General features: G+C 36.7%; 1 protein-coding gene across 2 annotated transcripts in view; it reads right to left on the bottom strand.

The window, feature by feature from the left end:
- The window catches only part of GXYLT1 (glucoside xylosyltransferase 1), a 63,838-nt gene that overhangs the window by 9,675 nt on the left and 28,491 nt on the right, over positions 1 to 25,672 (bottom strand). Inside the window, exons 6-8 of one of the 2 annotated variants that reach the window (XM_033000025.2) lie at positions 23,040 to 23,163; positions 22,560 to 22,732; positions 20,867 to 21,020 (exon numbers count right to left, since the gene is read on the bottom strand). In XM_033000025.2, coding sequence (XP_032855916.2) covers positions 20,867 to 21,020; positions 22,560 to 22,732; positions 23,040 to 23,163 — 451 coding nt within the window. Of the gene's footprint in view, positions 1 to 19,122; positions 21,021 to 22,559; positions 22,733 to 23,039; positions 23,164 to 25,672 lie in introns of those variants that run through there. The other variant, XM_042793257.1, reaches the window with a different exon arrangement.

Here is a 25,672-nt window from a genome sequence, read left to right as displayed (position 1 = left end):
AGCACAGATTCATGCAAAACTATCAGAGCACATTATCAGAGCTCCAAAAACATTGAGCTGAAATCCCCTTGGAGATCATGGGAGGGAGCTTATGAAATGTTGGAAAGATGACAGTAGTCAACAGTGGTTCAGTTTTTCTGCCTGAAGCAGGGGAAGGACTCATTGTTAGTGCACAGGCAGGAACTTCTTAGCCTCACCAGGAAACTTCAGATGGCTCTTACTTTCCAGCAGCAGCTCAGGACCTTCAGGCTAGAAAAGCAACACTGCAGTAGTGGTACTCACAGCTGGTGGCAGGCAGGTCACACTTTCAAAAAATGAGCCAGAAGAGTGTTACATTTTTAGAGATATTCAAAAACAGAAAGACCAAAAGTTATGGGTCCTTTCCTAGCAGATGAATCCAGAGGTAAAACGTAAATGCACAGGCTACTCAGACATGCATCTAGAGTATTAGCTCTGAGCAATCAGTAATCCATCAATTTGAGTGAGAAAAGGTCCAGAACCAGGGCTGCAGTCCTGATCATGGAGTGCCTGCCATTTGTACACCCACCCTGCACAAGAAGCTGATGTACAGTGCATCTGACTGATGTCCCACATCCGTGGCACCATCCAGCTATACGCTTGCTTGACTTCATCATCTGGCAGAGCAGAAGGTGTGACTCCAAGGGCAGACACAGAACCTCCCTGATAAGACAGCCTACACCGAGCCAAGTTGCTTAACTGTTACTGTTTTGCTGTTAGGATTAAGAAAATGAAATTGCCTGTGAGAAGCTAAAGAAACCCACTGCAAACATTCTGCCTTGTACTTAATTTTGCAGGGGTGGGGGAAATTTCACTTCAGCCCTGCAGCTCACTTAGCATGGTTTCAGTGATTCTATGAGAAAGGCTGATTCAATGTTTCCTTACTCTTAAGAGCAGTAGAAAGGTTTTGACTGTTTTCACTGAGCACTAAATCACATCCTTGACACGTAAGGGTAGTTTATTGCATTGACCAGCCAGAAGAAACACAAGGCATTTCTGACTCCTACTTCCAGAGGAAAAATCTGTACTTTGTCACTGTCTGTGTCTTTCTACAGGCCTCTGTAAATAAGAAATTAGAGTTCCTCACATAACTCATTTCATATCAGTCATTATCAAGCCAGGCAGCTCTAATAATAGCCCGAAGAGATCTACAACCCATGGTTTGTTCCAGTTTATAAAAGTATATGGATAAGATCCCAGAATGAAAATGTAGTCACAGTCTGGTCTAGAGGGAACCCTTCACATGATGGCGCAGCAATCACCATCTTAATTTGGATGGAGCTGGTTTTGTGTCATTACCATTTAATTTGGACTTTGTGGGCTGCTGCTGTGTCAAGATACTATTTACATGATGGTTGGTTTTACCCAGAATTGGTGCCCAGCAGCTGAAATTTTATAAAGCAGTAAAGAGCTGTCTTTTACCGTGAAGAAAAGGCAAGCTAGGTTGGTGGCAACACGTGAGGAGAGGCTGAAACAAATAAGGAGCAGAGGGGATGGCAACAGCCAGGGGGGTTTGCAGCCTCCATCGCAGACTCCCACCCGCTGAGCAAGCAGGTTGGGTCACAGCAGAAACACTTCCATTGGGGTGACCCAAGGGACAGGACCAAGGGTCTGGGGGTCATGCTGGGGCTGCAGCCATGCACAAACCACGCTGGGAAAGCCACAGGTATAGCATGAAGGGGTCGGGCAGGCAAAGAGCACTGAGGATGCTGGCAGGGGAGGGACCACCTCCAAAAGGAGCAGCCCACCCTGGAAGTGGCTCAGTCAGCAGTAGCCCAAGTCATTCAGAGGGGAAAAAGGAATATGCAGTTAAATCCAGAGAGGAGATTAAAAAAAACAGCATCCTAAAATGCACAGTCAAGGGGAGACTGACAGTTGGATTTTGCTTTAACGGTTAAGTTGTCAGGGGTTGTAGCAAAGGTAAATAGAAAAAAAAGAAAACCACAAAAAGCAGGAAGATTTCACTCTAAAGCTGAGACCTCAACATATGAAGGAAACAGAACATTTCGGTACTCTTCTGTCTCTTCCCTTTCATAGGGCGCCTTCACAGACTTTATTAAGCCCAAGAGGGAATACCGGAAAAGAAAGTCTCCTCCCTCAGGGAAATGCAACATTATGACCTTTCACACCAGCCTTGGATGAAAACATCTGGAAGAAAACATTTTTTTCTTTTATTCAGGTAATCAAATCAAAATATTATCATTCAGTTCATTCTGCAGCTATAGAGGCTACAGGGCTAGCAACTTCTTCTTTCTCATAGCTGTTGAATTTCTGGTTTTTTTCATTTTTCTTAGTTTGCATCACTTCACTAGAGTGACTGACCAGTTGAAACTATACACCATTTTACCAAATGTTTTAAAAAAAAAAACCACTGTGAAAACCTTCAGAAAACACTGGAACAGGTTGCCCAGAGAGGTTGGAGATACCCTCTCCTTGGAAGTGTTTAAGGCCAGGTTGGATGGGGCCTTGAGCAACCTGGTTTAGTGGAAGGTGTCCCTGCCCATGGCAGGGGGACTGGAACTGATCTTTAAGGTCCCTTCCAACCTAAACCATTCTAGGATTCTATAATTCTTTAACAAAATGAAGACTTTAGGCATCAAAAACATGATCATGCTCTTTCTGCTTTACTACAGACCACAGAAATGTGTAAATTTCATGAAATAACAGAAACTAATATTATGTAAAATTAATATGTGATTTCTTAGAACACTCAGGTTTGGACCAAGTAACCTCTCTTAAAAATATAAATAAGAAAAGAGTTCAAAGAGCACATCTCCTAGTAGTACTCTTAATATAACAAATTTAGAAAGCAAAACAAAAAGCCTGAGCTAAACACACATCTGATGCTATTAAAGTTGAACTGTTGTGCTCTTTTCCCCCTGAGATTCTGCTGCATCTGGGGCTCCTAGATGACTGTAAACAGTAACGGTCTCTTAAAATTAAGACCAAATGTGAAATAAATGCAAAGCAGTTCATGAACTCTTCCTGTCTGTGGAACCAATTACATTATTAAAGACTGCCAAACCAGTCTATATTTTAATTGCTGTTCAAGATTTTACTGTGTCCTGAAAAATAAAATTCTGTTTCTTTTTCAATTCATGTCCAAGAGATATTTAAGAACAAAACTGGATGAAAACTGTGCTAGTTACTCAAGGTTTTATTGAGAAGAGTGCCACTTAATTTCCTTAATTTTATGCATTTCCCAAAAGGGCATAACATCCAATTTTTTGCCTATCCCATGTTCTGTACAATTCATAAGTGTACCCCATTGATTTTCAGTCTGAAGAGCACAGGGTGAAGATAAACAATAACTTTATATAGAAAATATTGATTTTAAACCATTGATCCAAAGCTCTAGGGTACTGAAAGATTAGTTACTTTTAAGGAAAGTACTAAAGGTGACTTTTGGCTACTTCGTTATTGAAAAACACAAAGCAAATAAGCCCTGCTATTCAAAGCAGCAAAATACCAATGCAGAAGCTGTTACAAAGCAAGCCAGTTTGACACACAACAGACCAATAGAAAGAGACCCAAAACATGCATTGCCAGAAACTGGTTTAGTGATAAAATATAAATGCTGCATCTTCCAAAGGAAAAAAACAAAACAAAACAACCCTCAGAGTTTTATTGTAATCTCCAGATTAAAAAGGAACAGCAAAAAATAAAACTATGTTGTGACGCAAGATCCCACAAGGATTTTTCAAGCGTATGATGGACCAGATAAATAGGACCATGGGGCTGCAATCAGGTGAGTATCACTGCCTCCTCCTGAAGTTGCTAGGAGCCAGGGACCCTCAGTACCCACAGCTGTGATTTGCTGGGGTTCCACACCAACCCCCTAAGTCCAGGTTGGTGCTCTGCCTTGCACTGGCACGGCCATGGGGCCCACGCCGGGTGCTGCTGACAGAACTGGGCTGGCTGGGTGATGCTGTGGGGTTGTCCTGCACAGAATGGGGACACGAGGCATGTTGGGTGTGCAGAGCAGTGCAGGGAGGCAGGGACGTGTGGCAGGGGACTGCCTGCAGGCACCGACTCTACTGGGGCAGGCGCTGGGTGCTGGCACAGGGCTCCACACTCGCTGGAGCTGGACCTGGGGAAAACAAAATGCCTGAAGGTACCGAAGAAAAAAACAATCTTTAATCCACCCCTAAACTACTTGCACAATCTCTTTATAGAACTCAGGACTGGAAATAGTGAGGGAGGGCTACTGTAACTAGACCTTGTGTTATCCTTTAACATAGGCATCTTCTTGTTCAGTTTTAATGAGTCTTGCTTTTGTCAACATTTTCCTTTTTTAGGCACATTCTGATGTGAAGTTCCAGATTTCAGCTGCAAAGGGAATCTGTGACAAGAAGAAAAATGACCAGAAATAAAATAGCCTGTGGTAGAGTGGTAATCTCTTGTCAAAAAGTGCCTTTCCTTCAAGCACAGCAACCTCACAAGCATTTCCGTCTCCTTCAGTAGAGTCCTTTAAATGATGGAAAAGGAAGATAGTTTATCCCTAAACGGAAGTTCTTCACAGTCTATTTGCTGTTTATATTCACATTCCCACTGTGCCAAGAGTACAGCCATGCTTAAACTCAGAGACCTTTAAAAATTTCAATTCTCCCTGTGCATGGCATAACTCTCTCCCACACAATATAAACAGGTGCAAGAACCTGCCACCATTGGCCCAAACATATACAACACTGAAAACAAAGTGAGAGGGGAGTCGGCAGATGTTGAAGGTGATTATGCAAAGTGCACTATGAAGATTATACAATTACTTCTAAGAAACCTTCTTCTCATCCTCCATTGACTGTTCACAGGCAGGTTTATGCTGAGAACAGTGGTCCCTTCATCATCAGAGCCCTCACTCATTTCCACAAACTGTGGAAAGCAAGATTGGACCAACCTCCTATCTAAAAACTTCCAGGTGAAAGACTGAGCCCAAACAGTACTCCATCTATCAGCTTCTCAAATCTGGAAGCAATTTCATATACAGAGCCTGTGACAGGTTATAAACATGAACTACACAAGCAGGTTCCACCTTTGCTGTAATATTGCAAGTCATCACGCCATGAGTGATTCAGGGGGATGACCTTTGACACAACCTGCTAAAATAAAAGCCCTTTCTGCGGCAAAAGTAATGACAACTCATTATAGGAGGGAGGAAATTCTAATATTCAGTGCATATAATGTCTTCTGCTGAAGAGAAATAGGGTTTTGGAAGAAACACAGAAGGATCATCCTTAAGATGAGACTTACCATAGTACTCATGCAACCATGTGTTGAAACCTCATCCTAGAAAAATCCAGCGTACAAGAGATTAGCCACAAAAGTCCCTTTAAGCTAACTCAAACCCTGAATTCAGATTCCACACTGGTACAGGATTTCTAGATGCAAGAGCAGATGCCTTTAAGCAAATGTACTACAGAAGCACAGAAGAAAACCAAAACTGTTTCTACAAGAAGGCATAAAAACAAAAATGACAGCCAAAATAACTTTTACTAAGTTAATGGAAAGGTTCCAATTTTTGAGATTTTTTCCATATAGCCTAAACCGGCATGGTTGCCCAGGGGACAACAGATCCTTGCCCATACACAAAGCCCAAAACTGAGATCATGTTTTATCTACCAGCATCAGTGTCTGTCTTTATATAGACACAGAGATTTCTCACTGTGAGTAAACAAACCCACTTGAATTACGTGGGCCATCCTGTTACCTTTCCAGAATATGAAGATGCTTGAATTTCAGGTACAAGACCTTAGAGACTGCTATGAAAAGGTGTAAATTGTGGTGAAGGCATACAAGAAAGGAGGAGGTAGAGGAAAGAGAATGTTGTGACCACACAAGGTAATTAGGATACTTAATTCCTCATCTTCTGTAATGCTCTAGGGCTGAGGGACTGGGCAGAGACTTATGTCAGATAGTGTCACCCTGGAATCAGGAAAGTGTCTGAGAGGTCTCAGAGGCAAACACAGGCAAAAAGACCTTGGCCTCCCAGCTTACAGAGAAACAGAGATGAGGCTATTCCCATATGGAAAATAATCTTTAGAATATTGTGTCATTATCCATTGATGATCTGATGGTGTAAAACATAAGGTTGCCCAGAAGGTAATGACTGACAGGAGGGCTTCAATCCAGCCACGTGGCATCCAGAGACACACAGTCTCAAAGAAAATACCCTAGAATCACTGTTGAGTTGGATTTGTCGTAAGCATAAGGGAGAGCATTCCACTCTGCTTGTATTTTGAGGACATTTATATGCAAACATTGATGTATGAGCAATCAAATATGCTTGGCTTTTAAGTGACTGAAGTGGGCTAATTTTAAACAACTCAGTGGACCAGAAGAGCATGACTAATAAGTCAGATAGCACTGTTTTTACTAATTTTTGCACAATCAAGAATTTTTCAGGGTAAGGATGACTTCAAGTCATTAACTTAATTGTTATCTTCTTGGTTTTCATTTAAAGTTCTTTCAAACACCTAGTCAATAAATCCCTTATATGGCCTTGACATTTACTGTCTTTCAACAAGCTGAAAAAGAGAGATGTTTATTTCCATAGCTGATGTGATACAAGCTTCTATTCAGCCCTGGATCACAAGACAGTAGGTGGGAAGCAGTGTTTCCACAGTGCTGAAAATAAATGCAGATCTTGAATATGACAATTTGGCAGAGAGTTGTTCAAGCTGCTGTCTGCCAGTACTTACAAACACACACAGAGCACAAGTGAAAAGAAAGTAACTTTTGGAAAGTTTCTAGTCAATTTTGTTGGGCTAGATGGATTCCTTCCCAGAAATGAAAGACAGAAGGGCCTCATATCAGTCTCTGAAATTCAAGTCTTTTTATTTTAATCATGCAATACCTACATAAAGACATTTTCTGATCAAAATTATATTGGCAAACTGAAATCTGGCAGCCAGAATTAGAAATGCTGACTGAGGAGCAGAAGTGGAGGCAACCATAATTCACATCAGCCAAAACTTCCAAACTGACAATACCCTACACATTCAGTGTGCAGATGCTGTAACAGTTAGTTGACTGAAGTTAATTTGCTTTAGAATCATAGAATCTCTCAAGTCTGAAGGGATCCATAAGGACGATTGAGTTCAACTCCTTGCTCCTCACAGGACTACCTAAAACTAAACCATATGACTAAGAGCACTGCCCAGACTCCCCTTGAACTCTGACAGGGTTGGTGCCGTGACCACTTCCCTGGGGAGCCTGTTCCAGTGACCGACCATCCTCGCAGTGAAGAAGTTTTTCCCAATGTCTAGTCTGAACTTCTTTGATCATTGTTAGATCATCTTCAAGGTTACTAACAACAATAACTAACACACAGTGGATTTTTAAGATATATTAGCTAGGAAAAATATAATAATTTAGAATTACATTTGCATTTGCATCAAAAATCCTATTACAGGATGTTTTCCTGCTCAGTCAGGAAACAGAACAGGTATCACTTACTATCTAGCGATTTCTCTTAGACTAACCACAGACCAACACTTAGCAATTAAATTATTCAAGCAATAATTTCAAAGAAATATGTTCCAGAAAAATCAACATTCTTTCCTGGATATATTCACAAGTAGGTAGAATGGCAAGGAATAAAACTTAAATGGATCCTGCTTTGGCTGGGATTCAGCTTAGCTCACATTAGGAGTCTGCATTGCAGCACTTGCTTCTGAGCTAACTTCCTAGTCTCTATCAGCAGTGAAAAAACAACTACTTTTAGAGTATGATTTTTTTTAATTTACATTATATGTCTACCTTAGGGTGAGATAAATCATGTTGCAGAATTCTGGAAATCCCTATTTTCCTCCTTTCATTTAAATGGTGGTCTACCATCATTAGTTCAGAGAAGTTTGATGCTATAAATCCAACATATGTCTTCAGTAAAGGAACTATAACATTTTCTCATGCATGGACTCCATGTAGCACCAAAGGATATTCAAAAGCAGTACCTGGCATATTGCAGAAATAACAGCCAAAACCACCTTCCTTCCATTACAAAGTTATGGGTGTCAATATTATTGAAGCGAGAAAAAATAACGTAAAGGAAGAGAAATAACTATAAGGTACTTCAGGACAGGTTATCCAGTATAACAATACATAAGACCATTATGAATAATTATGTATTTTTGTATCAATACAAGATTGCAACTTAAAGGACTGCCATGTAAAAAGTAATCTTCTACAGGCCAGTTCAAGGACACTGCAGACAAAAACTAGGGCACTCTGATGGAAATAACTCTGACTGTACCATTAGGATTTTTTCCTTCACTGCAGCAGAAACATTGTCATGGAAAGAACATCTCCATTCCTCCAAAGTTCATAATCTGTTTATTTCCTAGTAATTTGCAGAGATACCGTAATTAGATTATTAACTTTAAGGAGGAAAACTGCAAGACAATGTCCTGGGTTTGACTGAGTGGAGGGATTTTTTTGGTAGCAGAGCCAAACCCAGGACAGACACAAACTCTGTTTTGAAGCAGTTTCTAGCCTAGCCAGCAAGGTTGTTCCTTGTTGCAGTCTGAAGGGAATGGGCATCATGTACGTTCTCTAAAGGGTTTGGTTTTCATCATTTTAATCAAGAGACAATGGGCACAAACTGAAACACAGAAGTTCCCTCTGAACACTGGGAAACACTTTTTTTACTGCAAGGGTGACCAAGTACTGACACAGGTTGCCAAAGGAGTTTGTGGAGTCTCCATCCTTGGAGATATTCAAAAGCCATCTGGACCTGGTCCTGGGCAACCAGCCCCAGGTGGCCCTGCCTGAGCAGGTGGTTTGGACTAGATGACCTCCAGAGGTCCCTTCCAATCTCAACCATTCTGTGATTTTTTTTAGAAGATCTAGGAGCTACTTTACTTGTTACTATTCCTAACCTGCATTTGGTCTTTTCTGCTTTGGCTCTAAGATATATTTCTTCTTATTCAGTTTACCACCTATTTTACACCCATAAAAAGTGGGTGCAGCATTTGTCAACAACAGTCATTCAGGTTTAAGAAGTTACTACTTCTCTGTCATGTCTACATTCAATCCAGATATTAAAACATTAGAAGCTGGGGACAGGAGTGCTCTTCCTTGTGTCTTTGTACTGATCATCCTACACATGTACAGGTAACTTTCTGCACAAAAAGACAACAGGGATAGGGGGGCATTTTTTTGTTTAACGCCACATCACAGCCTCCCTGTAGCATGACCCCAAAGGGAATAAATGACTGTGGTATCTCCTCTTTTGACAAGATGTCAGACTCCAACACATCTCCAGGACATTAGCTCTAAGATGATATTATGGAATTTGTGCTTACCAATATGACCGGACTTGAAAACTAACAATTCTTTCTTCCCCTCACACCTTCACATCTCCCTCCCTCCTGTGTGCTGACTAGAACAGACTTGAAATCTGTTGATTCTCCTGGAGGAAAACCCCTATACCAAGTTAGTTAGCCTGCTTCATATTCTGTGTGAACACCTGATGTCAAAGACTGTAAACAAAGTCATTATCTTCTGGAAAAATTCATGTTTCAGAAGTTTCACCAAACCTGGACATGAAAAGATGCAGAGAGTAACTGCAGATAAACCAGCTTTGTCCAGTACTCCATCCAGCAGACAAGCAACTTAGAGTGACACAAAGATGATGATGCCAAGTGAAGTTTCAGCAAGATAAAAATAACAAAATGTAAAATCAGAAATTACTAAATTATGTAGGAAATATAATGTTCATAATGCAAAATTGAGAAGTATTACATCTGGGAGAAAATAAAAAATCTCTGCAGCTGGCAGAATGAAGGGAAGGATAAGAATACAATGTTGTAATTTTTGGAATAAATGAAGAAGAAATAAACTGGTTTCACTACTAATGATAATGTCATTGATAATGCAAAAGCATTCAAGTAAGTCTTCTGCATTCAAAAATAAAATACATTTGCATCACATAAGGATACTGAAATACTTTCTTGTCCATTAGCAAACCAGAAGAAAGCTAAACAAACAATGACCAGGTATAAATATTTCAAAACCAGCAGATCTAGACAATTTACAGTAGGAAACCATGAAAGAATTTCCTGAAGAATGATGCTGTTAATAGTTCCAATAAATCTTAGCATTCCCAGAAAATTTCAAAATATAACCTAAATAATTTTAGTATTATTAAAAATTTGAAGTTACTTGTAGTCAGACTACTACAAGACTATTCCCACATAAAAACTATAACAAAAGTTGCAACACAGTTAACTGTAAGAGAATTAAAAGAAAAATATTACAATCACAAGTAATCAATGTGATTTACAGGAAAATACAGCTTGTCAAGCAAATCTGATATTTATACCTGAATATATTTTTTTTTGTTCCATGAAGTTGAAATTATGCTATGCAGAGTAAAAACAGAAACATCAAAATCTTGCAAGATTAACTGGCCACTCTCAACAAATAAACTCTGATAGAAAAGTTTAAAGAGCTGTTTCCAGCAATGTTATAAAGGGCATAATATTATTAAAAGCTTTCATTGGTAATTTGGAAGTAAATATAAAATCATGGGTGATGAAGTTTGCAGACAACACTACCTGGCAAGATGATAAAAAGTGGTAATGACATCAGTTTTGCAGATGAATCTGCACTGCTGTGGTGAAATGGCACCAGGCTGAGCTCATTTTAACAAAGACAAATGCCCCCACATGGAGGAATGTAGATATTATCCCAGGAATGGAAATCCCAGCTAACACAAGCATTCAAGGTATAAATTCAGAAATTACTAGGAAAATTTCACCAATGTATTAAAATTACCAAGTCCTTAACAATACTGAAATCCTGTATATCATCCTGGTGCCCAGATTTGAAGGAAGACTCTGGAAAATTGATGAAGGTAGACAGAAAGAGCCACAAAACTTAAATGACATATGTGTTTTAGTGAGAGTTCATGAGCTCAATTTGTTTGCCTTATCCAAAAGGAATTTGAGAAGTGATTTGATTATAACACCGAAGTACCTCCATGAGGAGGAACTGCTGGATATTGAGGAGTTACTTGCCCTGGTAGAGAGGCATAAAAAGAAGCAGTGGCTGGAAGCTAATGCCAGAAAAATTCAAATGAGTTGTGATCCACACACGCGTCACCATGAGAATGATGAGCCATTGTAACAAACTGGCAAAGGGAAGTATTTTCCCTCTTCATGCCTTCAAACCCGGACTCAACATTTCTCTGAAGGGTATGATTTAGCTGGACACAAGTTACACGTTAGTCAAATTATTGGGTTCGGTACAGAGGTAACAGGGAGAAATGTAATGGCTTGTGATATATGACAGATGAGACTAGATTAGCTAATACACACCCCAAGGCTAAACTCTATTAATTGATTTATCGGTGCTTTATGCTGCCACCCATTGCTACGGTATCTGAGCACTTTCATATTAAATCAATAGCAATAGTGAAATCCCTCGTAGACTTCAAGGAGCTTCTGGAACTTTTGCTTTTAGGAATAAAACTAATTAGGGGAGGATTTTTGAGGTTTTCTAGAGGAGGTCATGTGGTCTGTATTTATCCTTCTTGATATAGACTGTATATTGCTATACTTCCTTTAGTGCTTATACAGTATTTTGAAGCAGTGAGCTAGAGATTTCAGTCAGGCACCGTACTGCTAAATGATTCTGTTTAAGAAACTGTTACCTCTGTCTCCTCTAACACTTGCAAACGTGCCAGTGGGTATCACAACAGAACTGTCTCAGAGCTCCATCTTCCAGTGTTGTTTAAGGTAATGGCCACTTGCTTTGCTGATACCAATAAAAATACGTTTGCACCCCCAGAGTCATCATTTAGATGAAAACAAAACTGATGTTGGCAGTAGGCCCAACATACCATATAATCTATTCCTTAAAAATTACATATTTTCAGAGACAAGATACCATTCTAAAAGGATAACATGTCTGTTCTACAAGTCTCACTCCCAAGCAATTGGATTTTTACATCTGTTATTATAGAGTTATGTTACAGGATACGGTGTCCTCAAAATACATATATTTTTGCAAAAAAGTATTAATTCAATCTTAGGCTCTAAAAATTATAAAAATACAAAAGTATTTTTTGTACAAAAGTACAGAAGTTCTTCCCAATGTACTGTTTAACAAATCTACATTAACAAAGCAACTTCCAACTGATTTAGAGACTGTTTGAGGCAGACACACCAAAAATAGAGCAAATTTTCTAGATGTTTAATTTTTATTACAACAGCTAACTGTTAATGCTTTATTCTTCAAGCTAAATCAATTTTCATTAATTACACCCTATCCTTCTGGCCAAAGAAAGATCAAGGTAGGCAAACAGGATTACTGAAAAAATAAGATATTGATCTAGTTTTTAAGCAGTATTCTACCATTACTTATTTTTGCTCAGTTTTATACATTACTTTTATGGATCAGTGAAGGTACTTCTCAAAACCCTGTGTGTTTCAATGGGGTATTTGCAGCTGTTCATTTTTCAGCTAGAACAATCTTACATACTGTGCATTCTCTATTGCATTCTGTAATCCCTCTAAAACTTTGGGCTTTTTGAAGTTGTAAGTCAATTTTCTCTCTTCGTACATGCATGGAAAGAGCAGCCAACTGAAGATCGCTTCTCCCTCAGAGATGGTCCAGCACCTACAGGAACATGGCAGAGACCAAGCCCCTCACTGCATACCAAGTGCCCTGGCACTTGTCGGTTGTCCATGCTGTTCTCAGAAGCCCTGCTGAGCCTGTCTGCCTCAGATAAGCTGAATGGCTCAGATCACTTCTGTTTAATTGTAACAGCTTCATTGGCCAAGTTTTCTTCATGAAAGCACACCTCTAGTCAAAAGCTTTTACCTCTACAGAAAAAGATTAAAATTTTTTAATAGTCTACACAAAGCTGAAAGGAAAACTGAGCTTATTCTCTGAGCTACAGCCAAGAAACACATAGCACTGTTTAGAGGTAAGAACATGCTTACATGCAAGGCCCTTGGGTCAAGAACATGCTTACGTGCCCAGCCACGTGCTCATCCATTAGCATTGCGGAGAAAGCAGCATGCCCACTCCTTTTGGCTTGAAATGCTACAGTTAGCTCACCACCACCGACAGGCCAGTTCTGAAAGCACATACCTGGTGGTAGAAGCAATACTGGCTAATGGGCATACCAGCCACTGAGATCCAAGAAGAGCATCAGGAGAACAGATGGAGTGATAGCAACTCTTGGAAAAGACAGGCAGCAAGGAGACTGGAGGGGTAGAGAAGAAAGGAGGCAAGCCAGAAACAGCAAGCTGGAAAGATGAAGGCCCATGGCAGACAGTAAAGTTCCAGCACATCAAGTGTACCCACTACAGTAACAAAAAACATCAGATCAAAAGACAAATATAGTATATAACACACTAAGTAGAAAAAGTGGAATCCCAGTTCACCTTGGATAACACCGTGGCATAAAAATGCAAAGCAAAACAATAAAATAAAACTTACAGAACCTTTTAAAAAGAAAAAATCGGAGTACCAGTGACTAGTCAGAAACTGAAGGACATCATACTTGTGAAGTTTCACAATATCCAACAGGCAAGTGGAGTGTCTCTGAGGCACCAGCTGCTCAGTGACACACAGTAAGTTAGCATTATAAGGCTAAAGTATCAGCTTTAATTAATTTCCTAGTCTTAAGAGTTAAAAATGATTATATTGCTTTCATTTTTTTGGAAGGAAAAAAAAAAAAATCATGCCCTAAGTACTCATTAATTCAACCACAAAGATTTGCACTTCAGGATAACTTCTACATCTACTTTTGTATTTCAAAGCCATTCACATGAATATCACAGACTGATTTAATGCAAATTGCTCTAGTAAGATGTGTACACAAATGACTGGCAGAACATTAAGATTCATAAGACATCTACATAAAAGAGAAAATGAACATGTTGTTCCCAGATTATAACCCTGAGAATGAGAATATGATATTAAATGACCCAAAGGAAGAATAGGAAAGTGACCTCCCAGAATATGAAGGCAGTAGAAAATAAATTAGGCTATTCTAATAAATTGTTCATCTCAGTTGGTTTAATAATTTAATACAAACTAGATAAAATAGAAAGGCCTTTAAGGAATACAAAAAAAGCATTTTTAGAAATCAGTGTTTGATGCTAGAAATAAGTGAGGAAATTAAAGACAGTGCAATCTAGCAGCACTTCTCTAAGCAGTGAGGAAGCTACAGGTAAGTTCCACGTTTACATTCCATGACCTTACAGAAGTCTGAAGCACAGAAACAATCCACTAGCAAACAAACTTCACAGTCTTTTTCCTTCCCTCACAAAATTGTTTGGTTTCAAGGGGACATTTATTAAAGCAAACTCCCAAATTTTTGCTTTGCTCTAAAAGGACAAACAGATCAATAAATTATCTTTGAAAAATAGCACAGAAGGAAGGAAGCAGAAGTTGAGTGAGCATATCAGTTCAACAAGTACCTTAAAAAGCAGTCACAAGTCTTAAAGACTGTAGACTTAAGGTTGATTATACTCTTGCAGGTTTCTAACAGACTTACAGGTATATTATGTTCCCAACATATCTTACAAGTTTGGCACCCTTAGACCAGCAATAAACTATATCAAACCTGACAAGTCTTGCTCTTGCAGGCTTGTTTTGATAAACAGTGCAAGGAAACTGTCTTGTTTTTTAATCTATGAGTAATCTATTTTAATCCATGACCAGTGAAAGTATGTTCCTAAATGAAGGTGTTAACGTGCCAGGACAAGCTATCAAGTTTATTCTCCTCTGGCTTTGACCCAGATGGCTGGGGTTTCGTTTTTTTTTATGGGTCATGTGGCATTCTAAAGCAGCAGGGCAGGAACTGACAAGGAGATATGAATAGCTTCATCTTTTCCCCTCCTCTTTCAGCATGACCATTAGAAAAAACACTAAAAGCACTATCACTAAATAGCAGCAAGGGGACAGGTACTAGTGGTTTCAAAGAGTTTAGATGGGAGGATACAGTGAAAGAGCTGCTGTTCCTTTCCTTGGAGGTCAAAGGAAATAAAGAATGAGTCTTTTAAGGGATACCCGCCTGTCCCTCCACGTAAAGAGATGGCACAGGAAAAGCCAAATGATTTGACTGAACCAAAGACGCTAATCCTTACAGCTATCAAATCAGAAATTAGGCTCAAGGGTAGAACACTATTTCAAAATTGTTAATTATTTTTCAGAAATCTTTAGTTCTCTTAGCTATTGTAAAAAGTTCTACCTTCCTTGTTATCTCTGTGTTTTATCCCTACAGGCCCAGTTGGAAATGAAAAAAGGGAAATGAAATCAAAGATGGACATCTAAAAGTGGAAACACTTTCCTGTCCCTGGTTTGTGCCACTAAGGTGGCACCCAGATATGGAATGAGTGTTTAAAATCCAAATCTAAAAGAAGTGACAGACACTGCTTTGATTAAAGGAACTTGCAATCATATAGATCAAGTAGGCAGACAGCAGCCAAGCATCTATCATACAAGAGGACAGGGATAATATTAATTGATTCAGGGAAGAAACTACCACTTGATCACTCAAGAAACATGATGACTTTACTAAATGCTCAAAAATTCCTCCTACCCAAACATCCTCAAATAGCAATCTGAAGGAGAAAAAAAAAAATCCAACCACAGTAGGACTACAGGTCGTCCTTTAATTACAGGTCTCTGCAAAGAGACCTGTAATAATATCTCCCATAATTTTTATAAGCATTCAAATGAAAGAAGAGCTTAGTGATTATCTTTTAAAAGCAGCGCAGGGAAAAGGGGGAGGGGGAAAGAAAGAAGCTTTGTAAAAATTTGCTAACAAATATACAGGAAGATGCACATTCTAAAGTTTAAATGAGGGCTCTCTAAAGAAATGAATGCAGCAGTGTATAAAGCAACAGCAAAACTGAAGAGACACAAGTGAACTTCTTCAATGCAAGAATTTCCAATTACTTAATATTCCTTCAAGAAACTTAAAATTTTAATAGGCCCACAAAGGCTTAAAAACACTTTGGAGAACCACAAATCTTAAATTTTATGACAACTTTGGAGGACAAGCTGTTCTTATGTAGATTCACTAAGTGGTTACAAGAGAGAGATTTTGAGAACTGCTTTAAAATGAGATTTTGTCCTCACTTCCTGAAGTGGAAAATTCACTATTACCTCTGCAAACATTTTCTGTTTTTAAACCTGAGTAATAGGTTCTAGTAGTCTACTAGGAGTACAAAGCAACTGTGAGGCAATCTGCATTTCTATAGAAAATTACCCTGCATTACTTAAGATTTGGCAGTTAAATACAGAGAGCAAGTTGTAAGTGCTAAACTTGGATCAAACAATAGTTTCCTTTTTTTGTAAGGGAACCTAATGTACATACACTAGCGTTTAATTTTTTTACAATTTGACTTGCTGGGTTCATGCTTTGCCCACTTAAGCAACTTGAGCAAATAACTTGGCTTTTATTTGTGCAAAACTTTGCAGGAATTCAAGTTATTCTTCTCAAATATAAATTCAGCTAGACAGAGCTGAAGTGCCAAAAAAAAAAAAACAGAAGATATCCAAAGAGATTAGAAACATGACAGAAAAATACTTAAGGTTTCTTTTGAACAATACAAGTTATGACACCACTTCTGAGTGTTTCTGGACACAGAAGTGATCAGACTGACAGTAACAGCCACATAAGACACATCTAAGCTCTGTTCCAAGATCCACTGTGATGAGCATTACCTTCCCATTACTTCGTACTTCTACTGTCTATGCTACAAACGAATCAACTTCCTGCTAATAAATCAATACCTTCACATTATAGTTCTCTCCAACTTGTTTTAATATACAAAATTACTGGAGCTATTTCAAATGCCATCCAGTTACAAACCAGTGAAGTGGGCAGGGAAGCTATGATAACTATGGTAATCACATTAGACACCACAGGAGAGAATGTAAAAATAGCAACTATTCAAAATGGATAATTTATTAAAAAAGAAAAAAAAAAAAAAAAAAATCGAGACACAGTCTACATCCTCATCGAAACTACACAGGAATATTTCACTTAAACAGGTCCAGAAAAACAATATTATGTAGTCAGTAAATGGATATTGTTAAACCTGCTTGATACTTGAAAATCTATTTTGAAACAGAAACTAGGCAATGAAAGAGAACTTAAGACTTCTAAGAAATGGAAATTCTAGATATGTCCATGAGTTTGTAGACACCTTTATAAACTAGGTAAGAGAAACCAGAAATCTAGTGTTTTCCTACAGATGAACAGATAAGCTAAAAAACAAACAAACAAAAAAAAAAAACACGACTGATTTTACCCCTCAGTTTCACCCTATTTAATCCCACCACAAATAGCATCACATCCATAAATGTGAGTAAATAAGCAGTGGTGCTTCATTTCTATTTTCATTCAAAGTAAGAGCCAAATAATGCACATATAGGTAATTCATTACACCTTCAGCTTTGTCTCTTACATGTTCTGCTTCCAAACATTCCAAGCAGACCCAGACCCTTTCCTCCTCCCACCACTGTATTGCAGTTATTTCCTTCTCCATACTGTCTAGATGGGAAGTATAATTCGAGAGAAGGAAAAGAAAGAAGACTGGCTTCTCAGTCATTCTGTTATGGAAAGTGCACAGACAGAAAGGTGGAAAGCCTGTGTGGTTGGAGTGTGTCTAGTATGGACAGAAACCTGGTACAAAGTTACAAAAATGTTGACAGTTCTCTTTTCCAAACAACATTTTGCCAGAAGTTTACAGCTTGACCAAATTTAGGTCAAAACCAGCAAAAGGCAACTCCATATGGCTTCTAAAATCTGTTTAAAATTAGAATAAGGAAAAATAAAATATTTTTTTCTTCTAAACCTCTTTCCTTAACCTTTCTAAATTTAAATCAAAAGCAAAACCAACTCAACTGGCATTGAAAGTCACCTTCAGTCTAAATTTTGGAAAAACTACAAATAACCGGGAAGATGTTTTCATAGGGCTTATACAGCCTTATTAACAGGCAGAGGTACAAGTACCACACATAAGGATGTTTCGATCTCGTTAAGGGATAGCTGGCCTTTCATACTACCTACAAAGAGAGCATTTCATACCAATGAGAACACATCTTCAAATAGATTTCTTCACCATGATACTGAGTTCCCTTTAAACAGAGACAGAATAATGGTAACATGATATAGAGACAAATCAAGCATGAAGATAGTTTTATTGTAATTTAACCTGAATGTACGTTTCCTGATGTTTACATGTTTCTATGAAACTTCATCATTCTATTAGCATTAAATAATTTTATAATAAATAAATCAGTAAAAATAGGATGTGTAAAGTTCTGTAACTTGTCAGGTCCTATTCTGCTGGTTACTTACTGTCTGCAGAAAAAGTAATGTTTCTAAAACTAGACAGCAATAGAGATTCACAGGTTAGATGTAAATTTCTACACTTCTATGCATATAAACTAACAGATAAAGTATTGAAATGTTTGGTAGTATAACTGGTTTCTATCACACTACTTGGTTTTCCAGACTTCTTACTGTCTGCAAATATTTTCTTTGCAAGTCAGATTTGATTTTAAGGGTGGGTCAAATTTCTAAATTTAAGACATCGGGATTGCAGAACTAAAAACTTATTTGAAATGGACAATAGTCCGGAGAGTTATTCAACAGAAGCTACTAAGCACCTGCCTTTTTTTTTTTTTTTTTTTTTTTTTTTTTAAGATTTCTAAAGTGTTCGTGAGTGTTACTTGGGAATGGATAGTTGAAGTGAACAGTTGAAGCTTATAGTAATAAAAATTAAACAAAAACTATGGCATAAGGCAGTATATTCTGCTATTTGTAGTGTGCTAAGTAAACATCTCTTGAAAAAAGCACAAAATAAGAATTTTTATACTATATGCTTCCATATTAACCACTTTTTTTCTAATTCCCCCACAAAAAATGAATTTTAAGTAGAAAGATTGCTGCTAATGTTCACATTCCACCTTTTTTCTAAAATGTCTCATTGGGTTTTAAGCAGTATCTCCACATGCATACAACATACTAAAAATTAATTCAAAACTGAAAGTTTCTGCAAAGAAACACAAAAAACAGGCTGAAAGAAATTTTAAATACAAACAGTACAAGTTAAAAAAAAAGCTGAAGACAAATTTATATAAAAATCAGTATTTATGTAAAAAAATAATGCATTGCATATTGTAAAATCCGTCAATAACAGTATTCACCTTCACACACAGATTTCTAGATTTTCAGACTTCAAAAGTTCACACAGCAAGGAAAGGAGACCGTAACTACATGTGAGGCAGACTGCTTCCTAGTTTCCATCCCAGAAATTTACACCCTGAGCCAGCAGGGAGATTAGAAGCAGAATATAAACTCCACTTACAGTGGAGTGTGGTTTTGTACTGCTAAAGCATTCGTTCGGCTCACACAGATCTGGGAGTCAAAGACAGCCTGCCTTTGACAAAGTAACAGCCACAAAAATCAAGCTCTAAAATGGGCTTGGGATGAAGGTGCAAGTCGGTGAGTGGATCCTCCGTGTTCAACACAGGAACCTTTCTGGAATCCAAAACCTCACTTTATGAAGACTTCATCTCAGTTAGACATGTTATCCAAGTTCAAATATAGTTTACAAATACATTTCATACCATGCAAGTTTAAATAATATTTTACGGTAACACTAGAACCTTTTTCTTCATGTTTTTCTCTGAAAAAAAAAGTTTGTATTACACAAACAGAACTTTTTTTTCACTAAGGTAACTAAAGAAAACCTAATCCTTACCTGTTGTACAACATTATCACTCTATTGACAGTAATGCGTTCATGTAGTTGAGGGTCTGCCTCAAAACTATTTTAAAGCCAAGTTATTAAAAAAAATATGGTAACAGGATATATTCTCTAAGAAACCCATCTAATATACAGTCTGATGAAGGATCAGAACACTTATTACAGCTCGACACTTTTAAGTACTAAATACTCTATAATAATCATCAGGTAATAACTCTAAGGAAATAAACAGCAACAGCTTTCCACTGTTTGTTGTTTTGTTTTGTTTTTTTCCTACTTCCAAAATGCCCTATAAAGCTTCAAAACCATGTAATTTTTAACAAGTATTGTAAGACAGACAACTTCAAACTAAATTTTTGCTAAATAAACCCTCAACTATGCTCTATGTTTTGGCTATGATGTTCAACAATGTTGAAACAAATGCTGTATATTAAAAAGTCTCTGTATCTACTGACAGAAAACTAGTATCATGTACTAGTTATTAATTTCTCAGAAAAATCATATTTAGTGTGCAGTTTACATCTAAGATAAGCCAAACAAGATTGTCAAAACAGTACTTCAACATGTAAGAGATGAACATATAAAGGCACATACAGATTGTCAATGTTTATATCACATTTCTTTGAAAACAGAGTATTTTCTGCACTTGTAAACAACTTTGTTTACATAAAGGCTCACACCTTTAAAGTGAGGTTAGTGCTGCTGACTCATTTATTGCTACATTCACAGTTTAAAAGAATTTTAGACAATATATGAGGTACACTCCCAAATAGAGCCATCTTCATTTCTTCCTTGTTCATTTGATCACGAGAACTGAATTATGCAGACTAAGACTACTGACCATAGAAGCCAGTAACTCCCAAATCCTTGGATCCACAATAAACATTAGCAGTGATTAAACTTCAAAAGAGCAAAAAGTCACCTTTGCAGAAAAAAGTTCTTGTTCTTCATTACATTAATATTTTCTTCATTTGTATGTATACTAGTAAACTTTTATCTGAGCACATTAAGAGCCGATTCAAGCCATATTAGAATTTTTGCACCTTTTGACCAGTATGATAATAATTCAGTCTCTTGATTTAAGAGCTTGGAGTAAAAATCACCTTCCCTTTGATCTTCTGGCATACAAGTCTCTTATGCTTTTTGTTAGCCGCTTTATGAACACCTTGTATACTCTTCCACAGTATGTATGCATGGTTTTCCGTAATTCCAGTTCTAGGGGCTGCAACAGGGAATGAACCAGATCATCTCCAAATGAATACTGTAAAGAGGTTAAGAAAAGATTTAAAGTCAATACAGATGTGTCATTATTCAAAGTTATTAAAGAGTTTTATAAAAATGTGTTTGAACATCATATTTGCTTTCTGTAGGTTTAATTGTTTTCAAGAACTCGGAGAGCTTCTGAATGAAATATTTGAAAAACACCTCTAAATTACTGAAACATTCTCTAATGCTTTCGATAAACTTAACAAGACTGACTTTTTTTTTTTTCCCAAACAAACAAACAAAAAAAAAAAAGCAAATTAACATATCCAGACAGGCAAGGAAGAAATTTTAAATTGCCCTGTTAAATTAAAAATTTACAGTTCCAAAATTATTTCTGGTTATTTGTTTGTTGAACACTAACTTTCTTGGATGACATATAACTTTTAAGGAATACAATTCTTATCAAATTATAATGAAACAACAGTATGAGAAGTGGTACTATGAACTTTCATTAAACTGAATGATGGTCAAAACACATACTATGTTTAACACGGACATGAAATAAAGAAGTCATTAATTCAACAGTGTAATATTTTTTATAAACAAATGATAAACTAAAACAGCATTTCAAAGTAACATAATTTTGTTCATCTTATTACCACTGAATCAGCAGTGTTTTACATGCTTTCTCTGACATATTCATAAACCAAATGGGATCATAAATAAAAAGAAATAATTTTTTCTTCTGTTTTTGACAATGCACAAAGGAAACAAAGAAATCGTATTTTTATGGAAACACATTCACTTTCCCTGCCATGTATTCTCAGACCCCCAAAAGTACTTTTCTTCATTTTTATATCCATATGACAACATGTAATAAAGCACCATTAAAATATACTATTGATTTTTGAAGGTTATACACACACAATAGCCTGCAACATTAAAGTGTGCATCAGTGCTAAATTTTACAGCTCTTCGGTGAGTATACGGATGTAGTGATAAATAGTTTATTAGACGACTTATTTGCAGAATGAAAAGAAGTCATTGTGCTTAGTATTTAAAGGAACAGCAACGTATTAATACCCCGAATCTCTAAAAAAGGCCAAAACACATTATTAAATGTATTTTCTACAGCCAAATCTAGCTACAATTAAATGTTAAAATGTTGCAGTAAATACATACAAATTTGGGGAGTAAGAAGGTTTTTTTCCTGCACTTTAAAGCCTCCAGAAAAATTAAGTTTCTGGTGATTCCAAATGCTCGTAACAGTTTACTAGATGTATTTATTAAAGGAATGGGAGTAAACCCTTCTAAATAGACATTGACAACTACAGACAATGTTTTAGAATCCTAATCTTGACTTAGTCTACACTATGTTTCAAAAGATGCTCATCACAAAAGGAATATACTGGAATTCTATCCAAGCAGTAAACCAAAAATTGGTGAAACACTTAACATCACTTAAAAGAGAAAAAAAATTGCTTTGTTGCAATCAAGGTAAGTAACAACAAAACCCAGAAAATACGTGCAGTACCGTAGATAAAAATACATTTAAAAAATAACTTTGCACAAGTACAGTGACGAAAACACTTACATTTTTTATTGCTTCATAGACAGCCCTAAAAGTTGGTTGTTTATCATCATGGTAAACACCTCTGTTTCCATGAAGAATAAATATACCTTCTTCTTCAGCTTCCTTACAATTGCTTCCATAGATGCAGTGGTCAGGCCGATAATTCCATTGGCAAGGAAAGACATAAAGACTTTCTGTGCAGAAAAATTATAATTCTGGATTATGTATCAAAATCATTTCAGGAAATAGACTAATCTTCTCTTTTTTTCCTTAAGGCTGCTTCATACATTTCTGTACACTTGTTTTGAAACATAACAGCTAATTACACTCCAGCAAGCTCCAATGATGTCTCTCAAAGAAAACACTTCCAGAAAAAAAAAAATGAAAAGTCGCATGAATACTTTCAATGTAAAGTCTGCTAATGAGTGTTTTCCTGGATTTTTCAACATCATAGAAAAGATCAACTTTGTCATGCTAGACTTAGAATCGACATGGATTTACCTGGATTGTGAAAAAACATAATGTTCAATAGATCCTGATCACCCCATGTTATGTTCAACTTGTACTTCTTCAGCAGGGGCATAAGAATTTCTCCCCACTGTAACCGGACTGGTGTCATATCATTCTATTAAACAAAACAAAGCAAAACAACACACATTCAATTATATCTATAAAGAAGAAAATGCCCTACAGAATCACAGTAATTTGCTTTTCAAAGTTACAAATCTCAAATGCATAGATGACTTCTTCATTTTAAACAAATGAGCACATCTAAGGAAAATAGTTATTGACATTTCCAATATGCTTTATTTCTCAATTATTATAAGGAAAATTATATGCATCTCCTATTTAACTGCCACAGTAAATTTTGGTCTTCAAGATTTTCTTCAAACGTCTTAAAGCAAGAGTTTTAAGAAATGGCAAAGTTTTTTAGTACAACAATACGATCTAATAAAAACTGCATTTAAGAGATGCATGCAAGTAGACAGGCACTATTTAAATATCCACACTTCATCCAAGTTCTCTGTCACAGAGTGATAATATACACAGGTTTTAAAGTTAACTTCAAAAACTCAAAACAGATCTATATAAAATTAATTATTAAATAGTTCCAAACATTTACAGCTAAAAAAATATTGGCTACAAAGCAGTGTACAAAAATATGAAAATCCTTCAAAGGTTTTCAAAAGAATTTTCATTGAATTGAACTGATTTTTTTAGTTACTGAACTTGAACTTCCACAGCAAAGACACAACTTTTCACTAGCAAAAGGCAGGAAGACTCTAAAGCAACATCTGTTACTTAATTCCCAAATTCTAGATTTAGCAAAATCACTTCAATGGAAAAGGAGGAGGAGTAGTTCTAAGGTTTTGACTGAGACGGTGCTACTTGGAGTAAGATGGCCTACACTAAACTCCATACTACCAAAGGGGTTACTATCTTCATTGTAATACATGTAACAAGTTACATGTTCTAAAGCTGATTTCTTATCTTTACGCCATACTTAAGCTCATCTAGAACAAAAAAGGAATAAGAGTTCTCACTCTGTACCTTCTACATCAGTTGGAAATAAGGATGGAATAACAGAAAGTCCCAAAGACAGAAAATTCCTGAACAAGTACAGGATTGTACCCTTGATTCTTTTTTGCCAAGTTGCCAGAAAAAAAAAAAAAAAAGTTAAATTAGAACTCCGTTATGGTTTGGGATCTGTATACAGAAACACCATGTTAAGAAACAGAAAATACTACCAGGAATAAAATATTAAGTTTGAGAATTATAGTATCAAAGACTTTCTTCTTTGAGCTTTCAACTGACCAACTAAAAGGTACAAAAATTAGCAGTTCAGTTTTTAGTCTTTCCTCAAATACGATGGGCTTTCAGAACTGAGGACTAAAAAAAGAAATACTATCAGATTTCAGACAAGAATTAATACAAAAAAGATCTATAGTTTATATTATGTAAGAAGCCAAATGGAATATTACAGTCCCTTCTGTCCTAAAAAATTTATGACTATGATTGCTTGCAAGTATTCGATGAGAGCAAGCATAAGAAATGCACACGAGAATTCTCCTCTAGCAAGAATTATCATTAGGCTCAGTGAAATGCGATTAAACAAAAGAAAACACAGGCTTAACACCAGGCTAAAACCTTCCAAAAAGCAAATTGATCAGACTGAATCATGGTGGGTAAAGATTGCTCCCTCACCTGAACTTTGCCATCCATAGAATATCGACCTAAGGTTTAAATTTAGTCTTAATGCTAAGAATTAAAAACATTAAATTAGCTCACTTATACCAGGATAATTGTGATAAAAGAATATACAGTAGTAATAAATTTTTAGAGCAACCCATAGAAATACTACTTTAAATCATTAAAGTCCTTATTTCATATGATTTTCATTTAACTTGTATAGTTTTAATAGCAGTGAAATCTAGAATATATATCCCAAGGAGATGCAAAGCAGGTAACAGCATACATGACACCGCCAGATGTCTAGAAGCAATACTACTTGACAAATAGTGCTATCAGACTTAAAAATTAGAAACTGTAATATTTCAATAACCTTTGCATAAATAATAAATGAATATATAACTCTTTGCTAACACTGATGTATAGCGAAGCCCGTGTAGAAATCACAGGGCAAGAGAAACTATTTGAGTAGTTATAAAGCCTCCTCCTTTAAAATTCTACTGTGACTTGTAGTGAGGTCAAACAACATGAGAAGTAGAATGCTTACGTTCAATCAAAATTGATGACAGAATTGCTTTTCAAAAGTTGCTAAAGTAAATATGAGAAAATTAACTGATATCTTAAGGATTTCCAGAATATAAACCTTCTCTCCAATATTCAGTAAGTTGCAATGGAGGCTAAAGAGGTTTATAAAAAAAAAAAAAAAAAAAAAAAAAACAGAGTGGTAGTGGGAGTTTCTGTGGTAACATCAATCCGATACAGATAGGCTCTTACAAACTCTCAAAATTATAGTTTTTTTGAGTGGAAGAAAGTGTGTAAGAACAAAATATACATAAGGACATTAAGAAATTCTCCTTTATCTTTTTTCTTTGTTTAGATTCTGTGATTTAATTAGTTTGGTCATTACTAATTTCTATCCCAGAAAACTTCTGTCTGGCCAAGCC

This window comes from Tyto alba, unplaced genomic scaffold (genome assembly GCF_018691265.1).
Source record: "Tyto alba isolate M040663 unplaced genomic scaffold, T.alba_DEE_v4.0 Super-Scaffold_2, whole genome shotgun sequence".
Classification (NCBI taxonomy): Eukaryota; Metazoa; Chordata; class Aves; order Strigiformes; family Tytonidae; genus Tyto; species Tyto alba.
Note: the sequence above shows the minus strand (reverse complement) of the source record. Positions and strands in the feature narration are given on the sequence as shown.